General features: G+C 38.1%; 2 protein-coding genes across 2 annotated transcripts in view; one reads left to right on the forward strand and one right to left on the reverse strand.

The window, feature by feature from the left end:
- The window catches only part of PPAT (phosphoribosyl pyrophosphate amidotransferase), a 42,410-nt gene extending 31,721 nt beyond the window's left edge, over positions 1-10,689 (forward strand). Inside the window, exons 2-11 of the mRNA XM_056490167.1 lie at positions 7-73; positions 876-1,082; positions 1,643-1,755; positions 1,875-2,020; positions 3,838-3,910; positions 5,172-5,323; positions 6,525-6,652; positions 6,957-7,178; positions 7,931-8,051; positions 9,288-10,689. Of these exons, the coding sequence (XP_056346142.1) occupies positions 7-73; positions 876-1,082; positions 1,643-1,755; positions 1,875-2,020; positions 3,838-3,910; positions 5,172-5,323; positions 6,525-6,652; positions 6,957-7,178; positions 7,931-8,051; positions 9,288-9,457 (1,399 nt within the window). The 3' untranslated portion in view covers positions 9,458-10,689. The remainder of the gene's footprint in view (positions 1-6; positions 74-875; positions 1,083-1,642; positions 1,756-1,874; positions 2,021-3,837; positions 3,911-5,171; positions 5,324-6,524; positions 6,653-6,956; positions 7,179-7,930; positions 8,052-9,287) is intronic.
- Positions 3,004-12,281, reverse strand: part of SRD5A3 (steroid 5 alpha-reductase 3) — a 390,804-nt gene continuing 381,526 nt past the window's right edge. The window contains exon 6 of the transcript XR_008840378.1: positions 3,004-3,493. The gene's annotated coding sequence lies outside the window, so the exon portion shown is untranslated. The remainder of the gene's footprint in view (positions 3,494-12,281) is intronic.

Consider the following 12,281-nt stretch of genomic DNA (forward strand, 5'->3'; position numbering starts at 1 on the left):
CCGTAGGGGCCAAGAGAGTGCTGGAATTGTGACAAGTGATGGAGAGTCATCCCAGGCATTCAAAGTGCACAAGGTAAAATGAAAATAAATATTTTGTATTCTTAAGTGAAATGCATGTAAGTTAGTTAAGAAACAGTGTAGTTAGAGAAAAAGTAACATTTGATGGGCTGTTTCCAATTTTGTCAGTGAATCTCATTTTATTACCTGTCTTGAGTGTATGCTTAAAACAAACCTGCCAGCGTTGTCCTGATAGGTGTTTCTGTGCACACAGTGGCAGACACACAGAAGTTACCCAGAGCATGCTAGTGATGTCACAAAAACTTTTTACCAAAGCCACCCTCCACCTCAGGTGTTAACTCTGCGGATTTGAAAGAGCACTGATGCTCCTCTTGATCTCAGAAAGAAAAAAAATACTGTTACAGACTATGCACAAGGAAATGGATGACTAAATCATTAGTGAGACTCAAGGAAGTGACAACTACTTTACCCATAAGTAGCAATAAACAGAATCTAAGACAGAATGGAGGTTTGAGAAGGTCACACAGACTTTCTCAAGCTGAGAGAATCATGGGGGCTGTTACAAGACACATTGTGACTACAGCCTTGAAAGTATCTATTTTTAGTCAGGGAATAGATTGTTCCATGAAAATCCTCAGCACAAAAATATAGATTGCTTTATTTAAAAACAGGACTAAAGGGATCTGATATACCACTGTGACACCTACTCAGCTTCTTTCTTTCCCTTATCTTTCAGGTTATTTGCCTTTTTCCTAAAGTTCCATTAATACTCTATCAGCATTAAGCAGAAGAAGAATTTAGAAAGTCACCAGGAAAATAAAACTAAACAGAACCTTTTTTTTCTTTTTCTCCCAAAGGGAATGGGTCTTATAAATCATGTCTTCAGTGCAGACAGCCTGAAGAAGCTGTACCCTTCAAACCTTGGTATTGGGCACACGAGGTACTCCACCTCAGGAATTTCTGAGCTGCAGAACTGCCAGCCTTTTGTTGTAGAGACTCTTCATGGGAAAATCGCTGTGGCACACAATGGGGAGCTAACAAATGCTGCACAACTCAGAAGGAAGGTTAGTACCTCCTTTGGGGGCTCTGGCATTGTTTCTTTCTAAGTGTGAGGCAGAAATGAGAAATATGGTTGCTGTGACTTTTCCTTAATACCAAACTATTTGGGGTTATGAAAGAGCTCCCTAATCAAAATAGATAATTTAGGGGGCAAAAAATCCTGTGAAGGGGATTCTGCCTTGATCTCTCTTTCTGGGTCTGTTAAAGGCAATTTCATATTTTATCTTCTATATTTTAACTCTTTTCCCAGAGTATGCACGAAGCTAATTAAATGGCCCAAACATGAATTTATGCCATGAATATTGGTGGCGTTAATTTTGGTTGCATGCACAGCAAAGGAATGAGATGAAAGAGAAAAAATATAGTACTAGTGTAGAAAATTGTCCAACCTCATTTTACATAGTTGGTTTATTGGAAGAAACTTGGCATTACTACTGTGATCACATGAAGCACTGTAAAGCATTTGTTCATTGCACCAAGGTGTTGTTAGGTTCAAATCTGAGCAGTGTGACGTGAGAATTTTTTTTTTAATGCTGGTAACACTTTTGGCTTGTTTCTTGAAAAGCTTATGCGGCACGGTGTGGGCCTGTCAACCAGTTCTGACAGTGAGCTGATCACCCAGCTGCTGGCTTTCACACCTCCACTGGAAAATGATGATACAGCCGACTGGGTGGCAAGGTGAGGAGCGCGGGCTTCACAGTCAGCACCAGCCCTTAAACCTCAGCATGATTTGCAGCTGTAAATGCACACAGCTGCTCCTGTGGCACACAGTTATGTTCACCTATGTCTCATTCCAGAATAAAAAACTTAATGAAGGAAACTCCAACCTCGTATTCATTGCTAATCATGCATAAAGACATAATCTATGCAGTACGTGATCCATATGGGAATCGCCCACTCTGCATTGGTCGCCTTATTCCAGTCGGGGACATGAATGGAAAAGGTAAACTATATATATATATATATATACATATATATATATATATATATATACACACATATATATATATATATGAATCTGCCTCTACATGGTGTGTGCATGAAATCACTGATATAAGTAATTAAAGCCCTACTTATACCCTGAGGTATAAGTAGGAATATGGGATGCAAAAATCACTACATTCCCAGATACAGGGAATCTTAGTGGCCTAATGGCCACAATTAGGCAACCCCAACTGTAATACAATTTAAATAATTCCCATTGCTTAAACAGGAAGGCAGGGATGAATAGAATCCCGGAGGAGTTGAGGTTGGAAGGGAGCTCTGAAGATCATTGGTCCAAATCCTCTGCTCAAGCTAGGCCACTTAAAACCAGTTGCACAGGACAATGTCTAGAAAGTCTGGTTTCTTCCTTATTTCTCCTGTAGCAAGGCAGGCAAAAAGTGCTGAATTACTTGCAATGTATCTCTGAATTCCCAGCAACCCAGTCAGATGCAGTGACTGGACCATTACATGACCAGTTCAGGGGAAAAATTCCTTGTGTTCCTGTTCAGCCTGCAAATCACAAATTTTCCATTAAGTGAGATTAAAATATCTTCACTTGTTTAAAACTATAATAATTCAAAGGCAAAGCAGTAAATGCTTCCATATCTTCAGAAAACTGAGTAGTTTTAACCACAAGAAAAAATACCAAGATTTTTTAAAGCATACAGTCATTGCTACCCTATGTGACACAATTAGATCTTTCCTGTGGTTGAGTCTCAAAACTCTCATTAGAATTCTATCCAGCACCCATTGTAATCAAAAGCATCTATCTATCAACCTATTTAGCATAGGAAAAGCAAAGAGTTTCTTGTGTGAACAAAAGTAATTATGTCTGTCCAAGTTTAGGACAAAACTGGGGAAAAGCCTCCAAAGGAGCCCCCCAGACTAAACCCCCCTCACAATTCCTCCCCCCACTGGGCTCGGAGAGAATTTTACTCGGGGGGAAAAGTGGAAAAAACTTGTTTATTAACAAACACAAGGAAAAAAACACTTCCCAGCAACAGGAAAGTACAATCCCAGATGACAAAAGAACTGTTTTCACCGAAGTGAGAGACGGTCGCTGCTGGGAAGGGCGAGAAGCTTCTTGGGCAGGCTCCGGAGGCAGTCTCTGATGCTCAGGTCCCGTCCGGAGCCGGTACAGATCTTGGAGCTGAAGGAGAGAAGGGGGAGGGGAAACGCAGCAGCAGCCGGGGCAGAGCCGGGGCAGCAGCAGCAGGCAGAAGCAATAGGGCAAAAGCAGCAGGGCTGGGGTAGCAGCAAGCAGCAGCAAGCAGCAGCAGCAGCAGCAGCAGCAGCAGCAGCGCAAACCAAGCAAGCACAGCCCGGGGCACCACCCCCCCAGGGGGGAGAAAGGGCACCGGCGGCAGCTCCATGCAGACAGCGAGGTGTGGGAGCGGGAGAGGAGCAGACAAAACACCAACCCAGGACATGTCTATCTAAGATCACTGAACTAGAATTTGAAAAGTTTGAAATAGTGCAGGGATAACAAAGGTAGTTACCTGAGCTGTCTCTCTTCATGAGCTGTGAATGTGATGCTGTTAATTCCACTTCTGCCTAGAACAGGTTTTTGATGTCTATTTTGTGGATATGTTTGGGATTTTTTTAAATAATAGGTGGAAACAGTGGAATGCTATATATATATCTTTTAGTTAGAAATTACAATTGTCTTTAATTGCACTTGGCAACCATAGCAAGCCAGACAATGCAGCAAAAATGCGATTGTGCGGGGTCATGGTAGCAAAAACTGGGGACTCTAACTGAAATCTTTTCTTTCAGGAAAAGATAACACTGAAACAGAAGGATGGGTTGTCTCTTCTGAATCCTGTAGCTTTTTGTCTATTGGTGCAGAGTAAGTGGCCTGATTCTCACTTTATCTGAAAGCTCTCCCTTAGGCAGTGATTAAACATTAAATCACAAGTTTGCAAATATCATAATTATAACAACATGAAAGACACTAAGGTTTAGTTTTGCTGTGGAGGATGTTTTTTACTAGTCCTGTTTTTTGCCAGTTTATTTTCTCAAACTGATGATTGTAAAAAACAGAATTATGTGTGCTGTCACAAAGTAAATGCCTCTTACTTGTTGCATTATACCTGGTTACCCATATAACTTATTCATTTTGCCCTCATTTTCATTAGGATAGTTGTATTACAAAATAACTCTTCACCTACAGAAAAGTTACACTGGTAGCTTACAGGCTGAAATAACTTGAGTTGTAGCATATGCTTTCTGGTGAGCTGGCCTCCTTGTTAGAAAATCTCAAATGTTTTCTGAAACTTCTTCCAAGTTTCTGTTAAGAAAAGCTCACTATGTAGGACAATCAGCTGAATCCTGTGTGTTTTCAATAAAGCAATTTTTTCTAAACTTCTGCTACCTGCTACTGCTAGTATCTGACCAGTGAATAAATACAGATTTGCTCACCTCTGATTCATATCTCCAGAATATTTCAATATTTTGAGATAGATGTTAGAATAACCAGCTGAGGATTCACTAAAGGATCTAGAAAAATGTTTAATAAGGTTAAACACTTAAACATAATATAGCTAAACTATTCGATACTTAAACCTAACATTCCATACTGAGAAATAGAAGGTACATTTCTAGTCAGCTTTATGTCATTTGGGGGTAGCTATCTGTCATCTCTAGACAGATATTTCTCTAGATTTGGCTTGTGAGGCAGGATTGTTTTTGCTGCCACCTCTATTCTGATTATATTTCTCATATTGCACTGTAAGGTTCATTAGCTTTCATAGAAAAGTTCTCTAGTATTGATAGAGAACTATATTATTAAAATATATTCAACCTCAATTAAGTCTGTATAGTATGTCTCATACATAGGACAAATACCATAATTCTCTGGTACTAAGTTTAATATTTTATTTAGTTTATTGCTTTTGGATATTAATTCAGACTGTTTTAGTAAGGCATTTATTAAATAATGTCTTAGCATGTTGGTCTTAAAATGCTTCAGGTCAAACCCTAAGATGGAAGTGAGTTGTCATGTTAGGATGTTCAAAAACAATTATATCTTCAGTTGCCTCTTGTTTGTACTTCAGAATTGTCATCCAGTTTCAGGACATTTTCCACTTCTCTGTATGTTTTTTTTCAAGGTACTATCGGGAGGTCCTTCCTGGAGAGATTGTGAAAATATCCAGACATGATGTCCAGACACTGGATGTTGTACGAAGATCTGAAGGAGATCCGTCAGCATTCTGCATCTTTGAATACGTTTATTTTGCAAGACCAGACAGTATTTTTGAAGGTACAAAAATGTTACATACAGAGCTCTTCCCTAAAATACTGCAAGATGTTATCCTGGACAACAATGATTCTGGGATCACAGTCAAGTATCACTTAATATACGCTTACAGAGCACAGCTGGGACAAAATGGGCTGGCAAAGCTTTTGATATAAAGCTCATCAGGAGGAGCATGTAACATCACCTTCCTGATTCTGGATGTGGATACAGCCTCAGATAGGCTGCCTGCATACTCCTGCAGGAGGGATGAAAAGGGCCATGAACATGATTAAGGTAGATGAAATATCTTTTACAAGTGAGAGACTGAAGAAATGAACTTTATTTGTTCTTGGGAAATATTTTAAAAATTAGGCTTGTGAAATAGGATTTACAATATAACTTTATTCTGATAATTTTCTTTGCAGTAAGTGTAATTTCAGGAAGATGCTTGTCATTTAACTCGTAAATCTATGCATTGTGAGTGTAATGCTTTTATTATTATTTCAACAGAAGCCCTAAAATCCTAGCCAGGACACCCATATATGGCAAACAATCTCTTCATTGCTTTCTAGGGACATGCTATCCATTGATCCAGTACAACTCCCCACCCTTATAAAGCCAGTTTCACCCCAAATTCCTTTTCTTTCATGATCACCTTACCCTTCAGTATCCTCACTTCTCACATTCCTTGGTACTGCTGCTGTAGCTTTTGCTGTGTCTCATCACATCACAATACTTCCAGTTCTTTCCCACATTGCAAAGTTTTTAGGGCCTTAAAAGTTTCTGAGTCCCCTTATCCCCTTACTAAATTCAGGGTGAATCTTGCCAACTGATTCAAAGTCAGTAAGTGGACAGAAGGAGACAGAAGGATTGCATAAATTTTGTCTGGTGGAAAAAACAGTTTAAAAATAGAATATGCACATTATGAACAGGCAGGCATAATTTCTATTTCTTTCCTCCTGCAGACAGATTTTGTAACATCCACAGGACCTTTAGTTAGTTACCCAGTTAGGGCAAACTGGATTTTAATTCTCCATGTAGTGATACAAATGTCAATGTTAGAATGTGACATAATGGAAGGAAATAAAAAATGACCTTATGACCTTAGTTATGGAATTTTTCTCACTGACTTCTATGCCTACAACTTGACACACAAATTCATACAGAAAATTGAGAGGAAATGTGAATCATGCATACCAAGAAAAACACTTCTTTCTATTCTTAGGTCAGATGGTGTATTCAGTCCGCAGAAGATGTGGGCAGCAGCTTGCTATTGAAGCACCTGTGGAAGCAGACCTGGTCAGCACAGTTCCAGAGTCTGCAACTCCAGCAGCTCTTGGTTATGCTCAAAAGGTATACATTACCTTGCTCTTTTTCTCCCCCAAGCATATATATACACATCTCTTTTTGTAATGGACTATAATGATGTGGGCTGTTAGAGCTGCCTATTGATAAAGCACTATATCTTCAGTACATAGGCTATTCCTATTAAATCCCCTGTGTTGTTTTTTCTGTCTTTATTCCTCTATATTAATGCATTTAAACATTTTTTGATAACTGTAAAGTCATACTAAGTATTAAGGTCACTTTAAAAAACAGTAAGTGAGACTATCAAGTCCTTCTATATTAATTCTGTTTAACTCTCTCCTGTTTGCAGTGTGGACTACCATATGTTGAAGTACTCTGTAAAAATCGATATGTTGGGAGAACATTTATCCAGCCAAATATGAGATTACGGCAGCTTGGTGTTGCAAAGAAGTTTGGTGTTCTGTCTGATAATTTTAAAGGCAAACGAGTTGTTATCATTGATGATTCAATTGTGAGAGGCAATACCATTTCACCTATAATAAAACTACTGAGAGAATCAGGAGCCAAAGAGGTAAGTTAATTTTAAGTCAGTACAATACAGATGTAAATAGAATGATGGGTTAAAGCACAGGGGCTTGTCTTCGTGTGTACTGTACATTGTTGCCTTATTTAAAAGGGCAAATTTGAAAAAAAAAAAAACCCAATGGCTAGTGTGTGTTTATTGTGAAGATAGGTTAAGAAGGTTCTTTTGTATGAGTGTGACTTTTGGGTGATTGAGGTGACAGAAACAGGTCTCCACTTACAAAGCACTATCTGGCAAATAGAATGGAATACAAATTAGTTAAGATCAGAAAACTAAGTATTCCTGATGTGGGACCTGTGGAAGTGCAGAAAGTACAACCATATGCTGCCGTAAATACCACATGTCTTAGGTCACCAGAGCACCATTTTTTCAATTGATAAAGATTTTTTAAACAAAACAGTGTGCAAATCAGCACACTGGAGCAAAAATGTCCTGTATAATGTTTGATTTTGTAAGCTGAAACTTATTTATCAAGAACTGAACATCACTGAAGAGAAGTAAAATTAGGATGGAACTTTCTAAGAACAGTAGGAAATAGTGTAAAAAATAAGTTCTAAAACCATCTTACCTTCTTCTGTGTTGGCATCTGAAAAACTTTATCTTATTTTAACCCTTCAATGATTTCTGTGCAGTGCTGTGTTCTGTTCATTATCACTGTGCAGAATTCAGACTTTGCTATTATGTTATGATCTGCTGACTGTCAACTAATATCAGCCTGTTTTGAAACTATTTTTGTTCAGGTGCACATCCGTGTAGCTTCACCTCCCATAAGATTTCCTTGTTACATGGGAATAAACATTCCAACTAAAGAAGAACTCATTGCCAACAGACCTGAATTTCATGATCTTGCAAACTATATAGGTAAATCCTACTCTCTTTTTATTTTTTTGTAAGAGTTGTCCACTGTATTTTATAGTCTGCTTCAAAATTAAACAGAACATATCAAGGCACCAGTGGCAAAACTGAAAAAATAACTATAAGGTTGATAAGCTAGGTTTCTGCAGTGTGAGTACTCTATGGCTCAAACTAATTCAGCTACATAACTTTTTTTAACACAGTTATGGAGCTGTGTTTGTCAAAACAATAGAAACTATTAGAATAATTGCATAAGTTGCAAATAAAGTATGACAACAAAGCTTTCCAATACTTAAAGCTCCTTCTGAGAAACTTCACAAAAAGGAGCTACTGCAGTCAAAATACCAGGAATAAGTAGTGAAAATCTGTCCTATAATGAAAAGTGGGTGTAGTTTCACTTTCTTGAGATATTCATAAAAATATATTTATAATTTTTAAACAGCCACTGAATTTTCTACAAATTGACATTTACGTAAATAATTTTAACTGCATTATATATTTCACTTTGAAAAAAATTACATTTGAAACCAATCAAAGAATGTTGACAACCTTCTGAAATTTTGAGTTGTGTTTGCAGCAGAACAAAAGAAAGATCAACGGTTATGTTCCACTGTAAACTCTGATTTCATGTGTTAAAACACCTACTTTCAGTGTCTAGTACTGCAATGAAATCTTTTTTCCAAAAGTTATTGTGAAGGGGTATGGAAATATTTCAAGTTTGTAGGATCTCGTTTTTAAATGTTATTCACCACATGAATGCAAAGGATAGAAAAGTAATGATATGGAAGGCTATCAAACATTTCTACTACTAGAAAATTTTCATAAATTGCATTTTTTTTTTTTAACATGATGGTCTTCCCCTCCTCCTGGTCCCAGATAGGCTTGGTAGTCCTTGGTACTCAGATTTGGAAAGCACTAGCCACACACATATCTACTTCCAGACCTGAACTAAGGTTAACTCTGAGAAGAGTACAAGGAGTTCAGGGAGTCTTAGTACACACTCTGGACTTTGCTTCTGTTTTTGCAGTAATGTGTTACATATTTGTTCCAAACAGAACCTTCTGTCTAGATTTCAGTGAGTCTGCTCCCTGCACAAAGAATTTAAGAAGGGCAAGACATGTTGCAGTCTTAAAATTTTTAATTCCCTTTCATAATCCATATGATGATGTGACTACATTTTCAAAGTACATTGGATTTGGTACAATATTGCAGCTTTAACTGATGACCCTTTATTTCCTCTAGGAGCAGACAGTGTTGTCTATCTTTCTGTGGAAGGGCTGGTATCATCTGTGCAAGAAAGTATCAAAGCAAGACAAGAAAACAACCCTAAAACCCACAAGTCACTTATGGGAAAGCTTGGTCATTGCACAGCATGTCTTACTGGAGACTATCCCGTTGAGCTGGAATGGTGAACTTTTAGTGGATGGACATCAGTTCATATGTTGTTGAATGTACCTTTATCAGTGATGCCTTCTTGCTAAAACAGCCTTGCATTTAGGTCAAACAGAAGCCTTATGACAGCTAACTAATTACTGTTACTAAAACACATCTTTAAGTAAAGACTTACAGAAAGTCTAATGTGCTGATGAAAACAATGTAAGTAGATTAAAATACAAAATCATATAGTTTTGATGCACACTTGTGCCTTCTATTTTCTCACAAAATGCTATAAATACCAAAGTTTTTTTAATTATGTAGAAGTCCCAAAGTTTGTTGTTTTGGTCCTGCCCTAAAAGCTTCCCCATTAGACTTGTTCACAAAGCACAAATCATGTGATGATATAATTTCAAATTATCAAAGTCCTAATGCAAAAGTATCTGAAGTTTGCTTTTCTCCTTAGGAAAAATACCAGATTCTGAAGAATGAAACTGCTTCCTCAGCAGTCGTTGCTTAGGCTTTTTAAGAATAGAAGTATCTAACTTTTGCATACAGCCTTTTTTAATTGAGACATTTGTAACAGATTCTATGCACATGATGTCTAACATGATTTTTAAAAATGAAGACTCAGGGAAGTGCTCAGCCAAAAGCTCTCTAGTTTTGTAACTTTAAAATTCTGTTTTAGAAGTTATGTAATTACATTATCTTTGTGTGCTTCTATCATTTGCCAATACAGTGTGGAAGAAGATAAAAATACTTGGCACTGCCATTCTCTTTTGGTTTATGCCTTGTTTTCTCTGGGATAAATCTGACAATTTCTGAAGTGTCCTTTTCATTTGTCACATCCAAAGTAAACTAAAAAAAATCCCAACTTTCCACACTTAACAGTAAAAATGATGTATCAAATGAAGGTCATGAGTTGTTTTGGATATAGTCTTATTTTACTACATTACTGCTTTTAGAATAAATGTAATGTTTAAAAAACTCAAGTGTTCTGTAAAAACCAGTAGCTGTTAAATGCATTGTGTTCAGTTGGTCACAATTACACAGTTACTGGAAGATCACTTGGACAATTAACCACTAGCTGAAAATGGAAAAGCACCTTTTCAAAACTATTGCAAATTTCCGCACAATTTAAAAAATGTTTTGTATACCTCAGTCTTTCTCACTGAATACCAGCAACTTTAGATTGTCTATTTAATATTGTGTATTTTGGCCTTATAATTGTTTGTGACACTGTTGAAAAAATAAACAGAAAATTTTAAGAGCTTCTTCCTTCCCCATCATCTTCCATATAGTTGAGAACTACAGGATTGTTAATTAAATTCAAAAGGGAGTTTTATGTGGGATTTGTAGCAATTGTGCCTGATTGACAATCACAACACAAAAGTCCTAGTTTGAAAAAGCATGTAAATACACATGCTTTAATGAAGTCAAGACTGTGACTTCTGCAGTGGAATCAGAACCTACCTGCAGCCAAACCTGTGGGAGAACCTAGATGTGATGAGCGTGGGGCTCATCCAGCTGCTTCACCAGCACCCAGATCTGCATATTGGGAGATGTATGTGGATCTCTTCTAATTAGCAGGTTTGGTTTTAACAACCATAACAATTCATCTGGACAGTAAATTGAACAAAACCAGAACAAGGTGGACACTAACCACTCCCTCTTCCAGGTTAACCAGGAAGGAATATGAAAAGAAACCAGAAAAAATGTTGTGAATATTTTTCTCTGTTCTTCTTTCCCACCCTCAAAAGAAAGTAATTTTTAGAAGGGCTAAGTTGAGCTCTTAGATTACAAATACATGTGAGGAGTGAGATAAACATTCAGATGCACATGATATATAACAAGTCTACCTGTCTGTAATTGTCAACAGGACAGACTGGAAATGAAACTTGTGCAAATTCTCTTTTAATATGCTTTCAGCAAAATGCTGTTTTTGAAGTCCACTAATCATTGCTTTAATGTGATTTGAGCATTGAGTGGCATAATTCTAATTTTAAAAAAATGAGTCCCATTGCCTTTCCCCTCCCCTCCACATTATGCAAATGAAATTCTGTTTGCTGCTCTAAGCGCTGTAATTTTTGAATGCACTGCAACGCTGAATCTTTATTATGTATTTTTCAAAATCCTACGTTAAAAAGGAGACACTTTTCAAGTGTAATTTTATTCTGACAGCTGGATTTATGCTTCAGGTTACTAGACTCTCTTTATCACATATAGCCAACACACACATCAGAGTGTGCAGAAGGAGAAAACTCTGGCTTTAGGTGTCGCTATTTGCATTAATGTTTTACTGTGAAACCGTTTCTGCTGTATTACCAACGTGCAACCGTGCCAAACTATCACTTAGAGAATGTGACAAACAGTAGAAAGCTGATGTCTAACTTCTCCCATGCAAATATTAAAAATGGTTGTGAACTGGTCTTCTTGTTCTTTCCTGTGAGAAAGAGACTTATTTAATAAAGACACCTTGAACGAGCCTCGGACCCAAAGCAAATCATCTGCTGTGAGGGTGGTGAGGCACTGACACAGATTCCAGAGAAGGCGTGGATGCCCCATCCCTGGGAAGCATTCAGTCAGGCTGGATGGGCCTCTGAGCAGCCCTAGCCTAGTGAAAGGTGTCCCGGCTCACAGTGTGTTGGAACTAGAGGATTTTTAAGGTCGCTTCCAAACCTTAACATTCCGTGGTTCTACTGACTTTGTGTCATTAAATCACGCACACGGCCCCCAGGGCGGTGCCGGTGCCTCCTTCCCAGCAGGGCTCCCGCTACCCTCACCCGCACTCCCCGCTGGCGGCCTTGAATCGCACCGGGGGGAGCCCAGCCAGGGGACAGTCCAGGGATTGCTCCAGGGCCG

The sequence above is a fragment of the Oenanthe melanoleuca genome, chromosome 4, assembly GCF_029582105.1.
Source record: "Oenanthe melanoleuca isolate GR-GAL-2019-014 chromosome 4, OMel1.0, whole genome shotgun sequence".
NCBI lineage: Eukaryota > Metazoa > Chordata > Aves > Passeriformes > Muscicapidae > Oenanthe > Oenanthe melanoleuca.